A 16,148-nucleotide genomic window follows, 5' to 3' on the forward strand; every position below is an offset into this window, starting at 1 on the left:
CAATTAACTTTAATCTGAGCTTTTATGAACATCTACATGATCAGTAAATTAAATATGAGAAAATACCTGATTTTCATTGAAAAAACACAAAATACAGAGACTAATTTTATAGTAAATGGTGACAAATCACTTATGAAAGGTTAAATAGAGAGAAGAATTCATTTGGGAACTGCCTCAAAAGTAGCACTGGGTCTGTATGGGTTAACAATGAAAACGGAGTGTAGACGATCCTGCATCTGTAAAAGCTCCACAGTCTATGGTGAAAGAAATACAGTATATGTGGAATAAAGCTTTCCATTGTTACAGACTTAAAGGAAACTACCCAAATGAAAGTAACTGAATGCATGTCTGTTCACAATGGGAGCTCAGGTTTCCCTTTTTGTTGAGGTTTCTTCTCTTTTAACCAAGATGTTGGCCTTTTTTTTTTTTTCATTCAAAATTACAAGTGCTCCTTATGTTACAAAAGGTCTAGACTAGTGTTTTTCAACCTTGGGCTTAGGACCCTATGTGGGGTCACCTGGAATTCAAATGGGGTCACCTGAATTTTCTAGTAATTGATAAAAATAAAAACTTACTTATAAAAATATATGATGAGTTGAGAGAGACGGTCATAATCCATAAAAGACATGACAAACTGAGTGTGAAACTGCAGCACTGTGGTTCTGTTTCTGTGTCAAATGTTCATTGTGATCAGTTTCAGATGCTGCAGCTCTTTCATAATTCATAGTTTCAGTTCTTGTTTGTTCAGTATTAATTGTCAGCCTTCTAAACACAAGCTGGACTGACTGGACATATCCTGACCAAGGAAAATAAAATTCTCCCTTTGTGCCGTAATCTACACCTGGATTTTCTGCCTCCGTCCACAATAATATACATCAGGGCTGTCAAACTCATTTTCGTTCAGGGGCCACATTCAGCCAAATTTGATCTGCAGTGGGCCACACCAGTAAAATAACATAATAATATATAAATAATGTCAACTCTTAACTTCCTTCTATGTTTTAGAGTGAAAAAAAGTAAAATTATGTAATGAAAATGTTTCCATCCACCAACTATCCTTTAAAACGATGTGAATAACATGAACAAACTGAAATTTCTTAAGAAAACTAAGTGCAATTTTAACGATATTATGTCTCAGTTTATCATTTAAACGTGTAAATTACAACTTACAGATCCCAGTGGATCAACAAATACACAAAACATTTAATAACAGGCAGAATATTGTTAAAATTACACTTCAGACATTTCATAATGTTTATATTTGTTGAGGTTATTCATGTTTTTGTAAAATGTTAGTTTGTTTTAGTGTAAATACAGTAAAATGACATGAAAATTTTTACATTTACAAAGAGAAAAATTTGGAGTTGTATTTATGGATATGAATGTATTTTACTAATCCGACCCACTTGAGATTAAATGGGTCTGTATGTGGAACCTTAACTAAAATGATTAATATCTTCAGTGTAATTTTTGCATTTTACAAATTCAGGGGCCGGACTGGACCCTTTGGCAGGCCAGATTTGGCCCCCGGGCCACATGTTTGACACCTGTGATATACATTATATAGACTAAATGTCGTCTAAAATTAACGTTTTATTTGCAACATAGTATAGCAAACTATTACATGATCAAAAACAAATTAATTTTAGCAAAAAAAAAGTGTCTATTTTGAATGTCAGGGGTCGCCAGAAATATGTGATGTTAAAATGGGGTCACGAGCCAAAAAAGGTTGAAAACCACTGGTCTAGACCCTGTGCTTCATTCTGTTTGACACTGGATCTAAACAGGAAGAACCTGCGTGTCCTCCTGCAGCTCTGAGATCTGTTTCCTCTTGTACTTCAGTGTATCCTCAGCCGCCCTCAGCTGTTCTTCCAGTTTCAGTTTTTCCTGGTACTCTGGACCTGGAGCGTAAACACACAATGAAATCACCATCTCAGACACATTCATTAAAGCTGATATTATTCAAAGAGAGCAGACTGACTATATTCACACTGTGACAGTTTGAGTTCGACACTGTATTATTTTGTTTTATTGATTTTTAAAGGGTGCCAGCCAGGTCTGTCTCCTGACATTTAAGATGTAAAATCAGTTCAATCTTTTGTCTGTTACCTCAAACTACACAAAGGATGCCAGTCTGAATTAAACAAACACCCTACACATTAAATGAAAAAAGAAATCACACATTTAAACCATTTAAAATTCAAAATCATGTATTGAACAATGAATGCACAAAAGCTCACAAATTCAAAGCACAAATTCCCCCCTAAAGTCCAAACTCAAAAAAATCCAACCAAGCAAAATCAAACTCAAAATTTCCACTTTAGGTTTTGTTTCAGTCTTTTAGAAGAAAAAGAAAAAAAACAGTTCAGTTCGTTTAAACAAAAAAATTCCACTCCGGGTTTTCCACAGTTTCTGAGTATAAAAAAAAAAAAAACGATTCAGTTCATCCACAAAATAAAATATATATGATTTTACACATGCCCTGTCTTTATTGCTCTGTCATACACTAATAATCCACTATTAGTCCAAATGTGAAAATATTCTGACTATGACAAGCATCATGTACACTACATATTCCATTTGGATATCCTGAATTAGACTTATTTTCAGTCAGACATGCAGGATAGGCCGACATCTTTAAAGATTCTTTGGACATGTACACAGTGCATTTGGAACATGTGTCTCATTTGTGGGTTTTTCCGCAGATTTAGACACACAGCTTCTGTTTCCAGAGGAGGAGAGACAAAGACCATCTCTGGTAGAGGTGGATGAAGCCAGAGAAAACTCCACATTTCTGCTTAGAAGGAGGAAAACACATCCTCTGAACTATGACAAATGGATAAACAGGTAAAAGCTGACCTGTTCAGTCTGAACACTAAAGGCCACAGAGGCTTTTCTGTGGCAGGTCCGAGGCTCTGGAACATTCTGCCCCAACAGATCACATGTGCACAGTCCAGTGAGCACTGGAAATCTGTTTTAAAGACACACCTATTTGCACTGGCTTTTAATACAAGTGTGTGACTTTTATTTGTTTTATCTTATGGTTGTGTTTTAGATGCTATTTATCCTATTACTGTATTTTTTTTTTTTTAATCAGTTTTAGTATATCTTGTATTTATTGTTATTTCACTAGTTTTAGGATATCTTGCAATAGTATCTGCAGATTTGTACAACACTTTGAACACTTTGAGCTGTTTTGAAAGTGCAATAAAAAGAAACTTGACCTAGATTTGTTTCTTTATTATTTAATTTTTGTTTTTGTTTTTTTAAGTTGCTTTAACCCAAAAAATATTTTCAATAAAGAAATAAAACTTCACTTCAATCTCAAAAAACATTTTCAATCAAAGAAAAAAAGTGTTTGAATGCAAAAAAAAGTTGTGTTTTTTATTGATGTGTTATGTGATTGAAAAGATTTTTTTTTTTTTTGATTGAAGTCATCTTTTTTGTATTTGGGCCATATTATGGGTAGGACATTTGTGTCTTTATTATTCAATCCCAAAAAATATCACTTCAATAAAAAAAATACATTTTCAATCCAAAAAAAAAAAAAAATTTATTTCAATTAAAAAAAAAAACCCAAAACATTTTCAGTCAAAGAAAAAAAGTCTTAAAATGCAACTTTATGGGTCTCAAATTTTTATTTTTTTTAATTTTTTTTCACATTCAAACACTTTTTTCTTTAATTGTAAATGTTTTCTTTTTTATTGAAATTTTTTTTCTGATTGAAAATATTTTTTGGGTTAAGGAAAGTTTTTTTTTTTTTTTTTTTTTTTTTTTTTTTTTTTTAATTGAATAATAAAGAAACAGATCTACCTTCATAGACCATGACCTTTTCAAGACTGTTTGAAAGGATGAGTGAGGCCACGGTGGAACATGTGGAACCAGTGTAAATAGTTTTAATCTGTGGTTGCACAGCTGCCTCTACATGAGAATATCAACAGAGATCAGTGTTTTCATTAGAGTATGAGGAAAAATGAAAGAACCTGAATATTTTGTGTGTGTAAACGTATTCAGAAATAACCAAAGTCCTGTATGTCCTGCTGGTGAATTATTTCCTTCATCCTCCTTCCTCATACGTACTGGATTCTTTGACTCTGTTGAGGGAAGTGCGACATGCAGAGTTACTGTTGTCAAACAGCTGAACGGTGTTCTCCAGAGCTCGGTTTTCCAGCTCCGTATTGCGGATCTTGGCATCCAGAGCATTCCCCTCCCGCTTAAGCTCCTCTTTCTCTTGAGCCGCCTGATGAAAAACACAGAGCAGAGGTTCTTGTATGAACTGGTGTGGAACAGAGGAACACATGTGAGCTGGTTCTCATGAGTCGTGTTTGTCTGACCTTTATGATGTAGTAAGCCTGAGACTTCTCCTCCTCACCCTCAGGAGGGGCCATGGACATGGACAGGATCTCAAAGCGTTTCTTCATCATATCAATCTTTGATAGTTTTTCACTCATTTCAGCGCTGTGGTCGTGTAAGAGACAGATTTACATTTATTACAGTCAGAGATAAGATGACATGAAATCACATTGTCTTAAATTTCTCTGGGTTTTCTTTTAACCCTTTATCGAACAAGTGACGTTCTTTGGTCATTTCTGCACACGTTACAAGACAGCGACAGTTCCAGTGAGGACAGTGAGTCCACAATCTGAGGTCCAATGTGGTCTCCAGGGTCTGTCAGGTCCACCTGTGCTTTGTTCAGCCTTGGCAGAGGTCTGTGCTGTCTTTTCTAGAAAAGCACTCGGAGAGCGCAGACCTCCGCCAAGGCCAATCAGTGCCCCCCCACCCCAGTGGGCCCCCCCACCCCCGATCACCACCAAAATTTAATCATTTCTTCCTTGTGCCAGTATCAACATTTCCTGAAAATTTCAGGAAAATCCGTCCATAACTTTTTGAGTTATGCTGCTAACAAACAAACACGCACACACACAAAGCAAAGCAATCACAATAGCTCCTGGCGGAGGTAAAAATAAATAATAATAATAATAATAATAATAATAATCCTCATCACATGCATTAAAAGCAAAGTAATGAACCTGTTTTCAAAATGTAAGTAGTAGAAAGAACAGTGATTTATGTTAAAATGTTGGAAAGATAGTAAAAGAATACCTATGAAAAGTATAAATACCTGAGAAATACAGTAACAAAGCATTTATACTTGTATGTTCCATCTCTGAGTACATTCTTTTATTTGTCTTTTATTTACTGTTGTGTACTTGTACCTTCTAACATTACTGTTGGGTTTATGTTTATGTGGGTGAAATAACTTTATGAACCTTTTTGGTGTCACATGCACAGTCTGTTGGATTTAGAGCTTTGTTTTTCTACCTTTTCTATTATTATTGTGCAACCAAATACTACTACTACTATTAAAAATACTACTACTACTACTAAAATACTACTACTACTAAAAATAGTACTACTACTACTACTAAAAATACTGCTACTTAAAATACTACTACTACTACTACTACTAAAAATACTACTACTACTAAAACAATGCTACTTAAAATACTACTACTACTACTATTTAAAAATACTACTACTACTACTACTAAAAATACTACTACTCCTACTACTACAAATACTACTACTACTACTACTAAAAATACTACTACTACTAAAAATACTGCTACTTAAACTACTACTACTTCTACTACTAATACTACTACCACTAAAAATACTACTACTACTAAAAATACTACTACTACTACTTCTACTACTAAAAATACTACTACTACTACTACTACTACTAAAAATACTACTACTTCTACTACTACTACTACTAAAAATACTACTACTACTACTACTAAAAATACTACTACTACTACTACTACTACTAAAAATACTACTACTACTTCTACTACTACTACTACTAAAAATACTACTACTACTACTACTAAAAATACTACTACTACTTCTTCTACTACTACTACTACTAAAAATACTACTACTACTACTACTAAAAATACTACTACTTCAACTACTACTACTAAAAATACTACTACTACTTCTACTACTACTAAAAATACTACTACTACTAAAAATACTACTTCTACTACTACTACTACTAAAAATACTACTACTACTACTACTAAAAATACTACTACTACTACTACGAGGAAGAAGAAGATGAAGAAGAGGAGGAAGACGAAGAACACGAACAAGAAGAAGAAGATGAAGAACAAGGACAAAAAGACAAAGAACAAAAAGAAGATCAAGAACAAGAAGAGTAAAACCTGCTTTTTTTCTAATACTGTGCTTAGATTGGATCATGTTTGATAAATCTAAGAATCAGATAACTGTTGTTAGATTAGACAGATTTAATAAATCTAAGAATCAGATAAACCACCTGAGTCTCTGCCTCTCCTGCTCAATCATCTTCATGTGCTGGTTCATCATTTCTTTCTTCTCCTTGACCTCCTCCTCTCTCTCCTTCAGGACTTTCTGCATCTCCAGCTTCCTCTTCTCTAAGGACAACACACTGTCTGTCTTGTCGTACAACAAATCCCTCACACGCTTGACCTCCATTTTCATGATGTTGTGCTCCACCATTTTGTCCTGACAAGGCAAAGGGAAGTCAGCGTCAGCTCCAGACCATGCTCCTTCTTCTAAAAACATCCTGTATTTGAATCATCTCCACCTGTTTCCTGACGATGCGTGTCTTCAGCTCCTTCTCGCTGCAGCTGCAGAGCAGCCTCAGCTCCTCCACCTTATCGTTCAGGTATTTCTTTTCGGCCTCTGACTTCTCCAGTTCTTTCCTAAAATTGCGAATATCGTCCTGTAGGACACAAAATTACATGGGAGATGAAGTCTGCAGGACATGCCAGACATGGTGCTTAGATATCAAGCAGACATTCTATTAACCCACAGGTGTCAAACATGTGGCCCGGGGGCCAAATCCGGCCCGCCAAAGGGTCCAGTCCGGCCCTGCAGGATGAATGTGTGAAATGCAAAAATTACACTGAAGATATGAACAATCAAGGATGTTTAAATCATTTTAGGTCAATTCAGTCTAAAGTGGATCAGACCAGTAAAATACTACCATAATAACCTATAAAAAATGAAAACTGTAAATTTTTCTCTTTGTTTTAGTGTAAAAACAGTAAAATTACACAAAATGTTTACATTTACAGACTGACCTTTTACAAAAAAAGTAGATGTAAACATTTTCATTACGGAATTTACTTTTTTCACTCAAAAGTTCTTATCCTATTATTTATATTATTTTACTGGTCCGGCCCACTTTAGTTCAGATTAGTCTGAATGTGGAACTGAACTAAAATGAGTTTGACCGTCCTGTATGAGCCCATACAGACCCAGACATCCACCATCGACCAAAAGCATCTACTGACCTAAACTGTTGATCCACTAATCCTATCAATCCATGTCAACAATTGGTGTAAAATGCAGTTCTTCATCTTTTCATGGTCATCAGATATGACCCATTTGGACGTTCAGAGGCTCCGTAGTTACCATGGAAACACCGTCATCTTCTACAACAGTGATTCACCAGTAAAACCCATGGAGTTGGATCAGTGACAGTGGATGGACACACTGGGTTTATGTTCAGATAATGAGAGATTTTACTTAAAAAGTCACTATTTCTTCATTTTTTTCTGTTTTGATATAATAACCTTTGAATTTACTGTGAGGTTTTATGAACATCTACACTGAGCAAAAATATAAATGCACCATGTGACACTTCAACTTTTTATTAGCATAAATGCACAATATATTAAATCACACAGTTTATTCTGTTGATCAGTGTGGTACAGATTACTGTCTGTTAGAACATGGCATTCTGGCATTACGGGACATTCATGTGGACACTGTGGAGGCCGGTTGAAAGAAATCACAACTCCAAATCTCATGTGTCCACTATTGGCTTCCTGTAGAGCAGGGCTGTCAAACTCTTGTTCATTCCGGGGCCACATTCAGCCTGATTTGATCACCAGTGGGCTGGACCAGTAAAATAATAACAGAATAACCTATAAATAATGACAACTCAGAATTTCTGTTTTTGTTTTAATGCTAAAAAAACCACTTAAATTATAAAAATACTTACTTTTATAAACTATCCAAACAAAAAAGATGTGAATAACCTGAAAAAACTGAAATTTCTGAAGAAAAATAAGTGCAATTTTAACAATATCTCTGCCTCAACTTATCATTTATACACGTGCATCAAGGATTGGCTCTAAAGGCACTAAACAATGAGGTACAGGCAGGAAATTGTTTAAAATTGATCTTAATTTTCTTTAAACATTTCAAGTTGTTCATATTTGTTCAGGTTATTCACATTTTATCGTAACAGAATAGTTTGTAAATGTAAATATTTTCATAATTTAAAGTTATTTTTTGCTCTAAAACAAAGACAAAAATTTGAAGTTCTCATTATTTATCAGCATTTTGCAATATTATTTTTTTCACATCAAACCCAGAAGAAAATATGGAGTCATTATTTTTTGTAGGTTATTATGCTATGACGCTATTACGAGTTCCACAGCCTTGACTGTGGAATTTTTCGCACTTTGTAAATTCATCCCTAGGGTCGGATTGGAACCTTTGGTGGGACGCATTTGGCCCCCGGGACGTATGTTTGACACCTGTGCCGTAGAGCAACACATCGTCCTCTCATCGAGTTGACAAAATTGTCAACTGTGGCCCGAGGAATGTTCTTCCACTCCTCTTTGAGAGCCACACAGAGCTATGGGATATTATCCAGAACCATTCCCGCATAATTTGCAACATCTGTGTCGTGGGGACATCTGAGGAAATGTGACATTTGGAAGTGTCCTTTCATTGTCCCCAGTATAAGCAGGGCCTGAATACTGTTAATGCTGTTTGAACAGTGTCTGGACATGACACACCTGTGCTGTGGGTGGACTCTGGACCACTGAGCAAGTGCTCACTCGTAGAGATGGACACAGTTTGTTTATAAGTCAAGTGAATTAACCATGTTTTACAATCATAAGACATCATGAGCTCATTTTGGGCAGCGCTTCTCAAGTTACACAACTACTGTACATGGTGCGATTATATTTTTGCTCAGTATATATATTCACTCAGTTAAACATAGGAAAATGCATGATTTCCACTGGGAAAAAAGATGCAAAATTCAGAGGAAAATATTATAATAAATGGTGATAAATCACTTAGGAAAGGTTAAAAAAAAAGAGAAAAATTCATTTGGAAACCGCCACAAAAGTCACACTGGGTCCTTATGGGTTAAAATGCAGTGATTCTCAAGTAAAAGCTGTGAAATGTACTAAAAGAGTAAAAGTATGAAGTATTTTACATTTCTAGTGGCTGTTTTAGTGCAGATCTGCTGTCAGGGTTAGTTCTTCATGTCTCAATATGATGCCAAATAAAAAATAATCCTCATGCATTAAAAACAAAGCGATGATCCTGTCAGTAGCAGACAGACTGACCTCAGAGTCCTTTAAGGTGCTGTAAAGTATACTGGCTGTTTTCTTCTTCTCCTCTAGAGCAGTTGTCAGTTCAGCGATCTTCATATCCAGCATTTGTTTTTCGTCTGTGTTGACATCACCTTGCAGCCGCGCCAGTTTTCGATCCAAGCCAAATATCACACAGTTCTACAAAAAAAAAAGGTCTTACATCAGTATAGACAACTCTGTAGATGTAAAAAAAAGACTGGATGTGTGTGTTTGTAAGCTCACCTGTTCATTTATAGTCAGCTGCTGCTTCATTAATTCCTTTTCCTGTTTCTTAAATTGGCTTTTGAGGTTGGAAATGGTGGTTTTGTTCCTTGAAATCTGGGAAACATCGTCTTTCTCTTTCACCTTAAGAGCCTGTAAGTGTTGTTTGCCGTGAAGCAGCTTTTCTCTGCATTGAGCCAGCTGAAGGTCCAAATCCTAAAGTAAAACACCGGCAAAAACAACAGTTAAGTGGATTATTTCTGAGTTATTATTTCTTGCTCTGGTGTGTTCTAGTTCCCAGTACTATCCCAACAACAACAGTAATATTTCACACCTTCTGCATGGTGAATGTGACTTATTGCCATCCTTAGACATTTCCTGTTGGGTGGATTATGTTGTATTATGTATTTATGTTGTGAGTGTATTTGTCAAATGTTTGCCACAGACACAATAAGTGGTGCCAGAAACAACAAACCCCGCCCCTCGCACGTATTGTAGCTTATTTTGGCATCGATCCAGCTGATGTCATCATGTCTATGCATGTGCTGATGTCAACATATTAATTGCCTCTATATATATGTGCCAAGTTTGAAGAAAATTGAAACAAAATTGATGTTTTCATGGACATTTGAAATTTCACCCATTTTAAGTAAATGGGGGGGGGGGGATTTAAAAAATTCATAAAAACTTTGACCTACTTATCCCAAAATGTAATGACATCTATTCTGGGTCACTGGCAGTTTATAAACCCAGTTTGACATGAATTCAACCAATAGTTTTGCTGCTAAAGACATTTGAAATTTTGCCCATTATAAGTAAATGGGAAAAAAGAAGAATAAAAAAATTCATAATAAATTTGAACTTTGACCTACTGTTCTTAAAATATAATCAGATCTAGTCTGGGTCACTGACAATCTATAAACCCAATTTGGTATGAATTGACCCAACAGTTTTGCTGCTACAGCATTAACAAATAAACAAACAAACAAAGCAAACCAAAAACCATACCCCTTGCTTCCTCTTCGGGGGGGGGGGGGGGGGGGGGGGGGGCTGGATAACACGAATTTCCAAAAGGATGTTAAAATAAACTTGGGAAAAAGTACTTGGACACCCCATACAATCATGATATATTACATAAAGAATCCCTCTTAAGTCATTGAACTCTGCCAAGTGTTGTTCCATTCTCCGAACCACATGCTCCTTTCTGCACATGCTCTGTTCCATCGAGGTGAAAACTGGATGTTTCAGCAAGATAATGAAACACACCCAGGATATCAAAAAAATATTAATAATAACAATAATAATTCCTTTTGTTTGTGTCTGTCTGATGCAGCCACACATTTTGATACACAAAAAAGATTTTTAAGTAAATATTTCACGATAATATTTGAGACTAAAATTTTAATTTGAGTGTAAAAAACATGGATTATTAGTGATATTTATTGACCCCCTGCAGCCACCAGAGGGCACCCAACAGCCCTTCAAATGTTCCACTGGAGTTTTTACTATTTAGCAGTGCTTCTTCACTAACTACATAATGCTGACATCAACCTTGCAAATTTTCCATGTTAGTTTAGTTGGTTGTCAAAGCAACATGGCATGAAACTGCTGCAACATTATCTTCAACATGGTATAAAATGTCAAAAGTTCTGCATCTCGTATTTTGCAGAGAGAGAGAGAGAAAAAAAAGTTACAAAGAGAAGAACACTGATTATGTCCCAGGTTCTAAACAAAGAACACAAAATGAAAAAGTGCGTCGAGGGATGAAACATCCTGGTATGAAGACCTGAAACTGAAGCGTAAGTTAAACCGTGTTCTCGTCTTAGAACCAACGTGGACGTGTGTGTTTTGTGTGATGGAGTGTGCGTCAACTCACTTTAATGGCCTGTTCCTCGTCTTGGAGAAAGTGTTCCATCTGTGTGGCTTTTTCCTCTTCACTTAAAGCAGTTTGAGTCACAGCTTTCAGCTTGTCCTCCAGAGCAGCATTATAAGCCCTGGCCTCCTTCAGTCTGACACACACATTCAGAACAGCACCACATCACATCCACTAACATCTGAGGTAGCTTTAGTTTGTGTTTTTTTGTTTTAATTTATTTTTATTTCAGGTCAGCTGTAGTTATACTTTGGCTGCATAAGTGGTTTTATTTTTATTTTAAGGAACTATTTCTATTTTTTTAATTTTGGAATTATGAGGATGTGTATTATTTGTAGAGGCTGAAAATGCAGAAATCCTCATATAATGTGATTTGCAAAAAGAACAGGTTAAGAACATATTAAGGAATAAAGATGGAAAAGTATTGGAAAGTATTGGAAATGGAAAGGTATTGTCGCTTATTTTGGCATTGATCCAGCTCATGTCATCATGTCTGTGTGTGTACTGATGTCAGCCTATCAATTGCTTTTATATATGTGGCAAGTTTGAAGTAAATTGAAACAAAAATGGATGTTTTTTTTAGACATTTGAAATGCCGCCCATTATAAGTAAATGGGAGAAGAAAAAAGATTTTAAAAATTAGTACATTGACCAACTTTTCCCAAAATGTAACCACATCTATTCTGTGTCACTGGTAATCTATAAACCAAATCTGGTATAAATTCAACCAATAGTTTTGCTGCTACAGACATGTCAAATTTCACCCATTACAAGTGAATAGCAAAAAAAAAAAAAGATTTTAAAAATTCATAAAAATTTTAACTTTGACCTACTTTTTTAACAAACAGACAAACTGACCCCAAAACAATACCCCTTGCCTCCCCTTTTGGGGGCGGGGTAATCAGCCTTGGTTATAATCCTGCATATTGGCACTCATTGGGTTTATTAAAGCTATACCATATGATGTGGCATTTTTACACTTTTCTTTTGTCATCTTAAAATGTTCCTAATAAGTGTGTGTCAAACTAAAATGTAAAAGAAATCCGCCAGGTATTGAAACTCAAAAATGTTTAATTCTCATATATTTCTGATAAAAGTCTGACCAATCATTTTAGTCGGTCTGAATAAAATAATTGGCCGAACGTGACTGAGCCTCCTGTCAATCATCCATTACGGCCGTCCAGCATCCGATCCATTATCGCCGCCTCACATCCGATATGTGTCCCTCTGAATCTGACACTTCACTGGTGCTGCTTCTCCTGTCACTGACCACAGTCTACTGTCTAGGATGTGTTTGGATAGAACTGACATGCACATGTGGAAGGGATTAAACAGATTTATGAACAGAAACAACAACTGAGGGCCACAAACGGGAGTCTAATGAATGAAGGATGGAGATAAAAGTCCGGAAGTCAGCTGTACTGGACTGAACAGGTCTGCATAAAGCTCAGCTTTTCTGACGGTGGGACTCATACAGGTACATGTACATGGTGTCACACATGTAAGATGATGTAGGATGATAACTGTATGGACTATGAAACTTCAAATGTCCACGGAAAATTTGCGGAGGCCACACGTTCACAGTGCGCGCGCCCATCCCCTGGGCACTGCAGTGAAGACACTGACCCAGTACTGCACAGACCAGGTCTACTGATGGAACAGGAGCCGCAGGCCTGCGGCAGGTGGATGATGCATCTGATTACTGAGGGAGGGGTCCGCGGACACGCCAAAACGGACCAGACCTCCGCCTCTGCTTCCTCCTCCGTTTGCATTGCGCATCAGATGAGAGGAGGAGAGAGGAGGAGGAGCCTCAGAGCTCAGGCAGAGGGAAGGGGGTGGGGCTTTGGAGGGAGGCGGGTTGTTCATGTTCAAACTTTTACTAAGTGCTGTGAGAAATGCCACATCGGTAGGTATAGCTTTAATATGCACTGTCCCTTTGAAAATAAAGAACTAAACTTGAAATTTGAAAGGTCCAACATATGTACAGCATGCATCCTTACATTGTGATGAAATAAGAAGATTTAACTCGTGATTCATTTTCACTTTAATTCACGTTTTCTTTATTTATTGTAGTTTTCATTTCAGTCTTTTCTTTTTTTTAATGTTGTTTTTAATTTAAGGCTAAACTTTCATGACCTATAATAACCCTGCTCTATATGGACAGAGCTCGTGCACTGAAGCAGATAAGGTTTCACTTACTTGTCATCGTTGTCCATGATTTCTTTTTTCAGTCTGGATATATGGGAGGTTGCAGATTCCGTGTCGGAGGTCGTTCTGTCCAGTTCGCTTTTGCAACTATTCAGCTGCAAGTTACATACAGTTCAGTTCACTGACTGTACAGTAGAATACAACACGTTTCTCTGTTTTTTTTTTCAGTCAAATAAACAACATTAACAGGATTCTGTAGTGTCTAGTGTTGAGTCAAAGGTACATAAACCTATCTGAGTGAGATCTGGGGCTAGTCTGACCTCATCCTGTATCCTGCTGCAGTTCTTCTCCTGCTCCTTCAGTTCCTGTCGTAGTTTTGCTGCCTGTCGGTTGGATGCACTTATCTTCCTCTCGGTTTCCTTATTGTTGTTCTTCTGAGTATCAAGCAAGTTCTTCTTCTCCGTAACGACGCTATTCTTTTCCCTGATCCTCTGCTTAGCCTCGGCAAGTTGCTGACAAGATGGAAGGAAAACAGGATTTGATGTTCGTATTTAGTGCATATCAGTGTGGATTTCCATTCTGTCCACTTTTATTGTTTAAAATAAACACATGTGGTGCCCGTGGAGGACCAGAGAACAGCCAGTCATGTTTACCAGTGCACACTGCTGCATCTCAGCGTCTCTTTGCTTCATCTGCTTGATGGTATTTTCCCACTGGTGGATGAGCTGCTGCATTTCCTGATGAGCCTGCTGCAAATTTTCTGTAGTCTTATCCAACGCAACCTGTTTAGATTGAGAATCAGATTGTTTTATCGCTGACGCAGAAATACTTGTTCATAGAATTAAAAATAACTCGAACAGAAAATGTTGCAAAGTATGTGATGAATGAGCTAAGGGTAAAACAACAATATCAGTGTACATGTAGAAAATGTGACCATAATCTAAAAGTGATGATGTAAGTTGCTTTAAAAACATCCTTCTGCAATGCATGGGAAAGGAAGGTTTTCTTCCACCGCCAGTTTACTTCAAATCAATTGAATGTGTTGTGCCAAGGTATGTATCCCTGCTCAGAATTGTTTCCCCTGGCCGCAAGAGCAACTGCAGTTTTTTATTTCATAATTTTGACTTTTTTATCTCATAATTATGGCTTTCTTGTCTCATAATTGTGACTTTTTATCTCAAAATTAAGGTTTATCTCATAATTATGGCTTTTTATCTCATAATTTTGACTTTTTATCTCATAATTTTGACTTATTATCTCACAATTATGGCTTTTTATCTCATAATTTTGACTTATTATCTCATAATTATGGCTTTTTATATCATTATTTTGACTTATTATCTCATAATTATGTCTTTTTATCTCATAATTTTTACTTATTATCTCAATTTTGACTTTTTATCTCATAATTAGGGCTTTTTATCTCATAATTTTTGACTTTTTATCTCATAATTATGGCTTTTTTATCTCATAATTTGGACTCTTTATCTCATTATTTTGACTTTTTATCTCATAATTATGACTTTTGTTTTATCTCATATTTATTACTTTTTATATCAGAATTATGACTTACTATGGGGATATTTAAAGAAAAATGGGGCTAAAAATATCCCTATGGTAAGTCATAATTATTAACTTTATACCTTCATAAGCCTCATGATTCAACTCAAACATGTAGAAGAAACACTACCATTTCAGCATCAAACTCCATTCTTTTCATTTAAAGCTTTGTCCAGTGGTGAAAACAACAACAGTGTTTGTAGCTTTTATCACTTTGTCACTTTCTTTGACTCTAATAGCTGTTTCTTTGTGGTTCTCATCACATCTGGTCTGTTTCTGATACTTTGGTCAAAGCTCTGTCATATTAGATTTCCTCATAATGGGACCGCAGAGTAACTCACTACTCCCTCTAGTGTCTGTGTATCTGTATTAACCAATACACTGGCATCTTTGGCTTTACTTCAACACTGTTTGTTTCTAAACACTCTAATGATAATTTTAGGTCATTAGACTCAGACTCAGAGTTCTTTATTGTCATTCAGACATCACATCAGAGATGTACTGCAGAATGAAATTATGATACATTTTGGCCAAGATAAAAACAGTTAGATAAACATCATAAGAATACAAAGATTAAAAAAAAAATTATATATATATATATATATATATATATATATATAGTATATGTGTGTGTGTGTGTGTGTGTAAATATGTATGTGCAAGAGGGACATGCAAAATGTGTGTACAAAACAATCGTAATAAATTGCTAAACAAAGGTAAACAGTGTGGCTGAGGTCTGCTCAGCATATTGCACAAGAAGGTGAGAGTGTTTTTATGTGTTTTTATGTGGTGTTGATTGATTCATTTCATGATTTATTTCGAACATGCAACTAAATTTAACATATATGTGAATAAGCAAAACATACATAATAATACAAATATCAACAATCATAACAATCTTCGACAGAAGA

At 35.9% G+C, this 16,148-nt stretch overlaps 1 protein-coding gene across 1 annotated transcript in view; it reads right to left on the minus strand.

The window, feature by feature from the left end:
• The window catches only part of ccdc39 (coiled-coil domain 39 molecular ruler complex subunit), a 47,709-nt gene that overhangs the window by 21,337 nt on the left and 10,224 nt on the right, over nt 1–16,148 (minus strand). The window contains exons 7-17 of the mRNA XM_030160626.1: nt 14,331–14,459; nt 13,998–14,189; nt 13,729–13,832; nt 11,533–11,665; nt 9,678–9,872; nt 9,429–9,593; nt 6,638–6,775; nt 6,347–6,555; nt 4,335–4,458; nt 4,081–4,240; nt 1,795–1,901 (exon numbers count right to left, since the gene is read on the minus strand). Coding sequence (XP_030016486.1) covers nt 1,795–1,901; nt 4,081–4,240; nt 4,335–4,458; nt 6,347–6,555; nt 6,638–6,775; nt 9,429–9,593; nt 9,678–9,872; nt 11,533–11,665; nt 13,729–13,832; nt 13,998–14,189; nt 14,331–14,459 — 1,656 coding nt within the window. The remainder of the gene's footprint in view (nt 1–1,794; nt 1,902–4,080; nt 4,241–4,334; nt 4,459–6,346; nt 6,556–6,637; nt 6,776–9,428; nt 9,594–9,677; nt 9,873–11,532; nt 11,666–13,728; nt 13,833–13,997; nt 14,190–14,330; nt 14,460–16,148) is intronic.

Source organism: Sphaeramia orbicularis, chromosome 17, assembly GCF_902148855.1.
Source record: "Sphaeramia orbicularis chromosome 17, fSphaOr1.1, whole genome shotgun sequence".
NCBI classification, from domain to species: Eukaryota; Metazoa; Chordata; class Actinopteri; order Kurtiformes; family Apogonidae; genus Sphaeramia; species Sphaeramia orbicularis.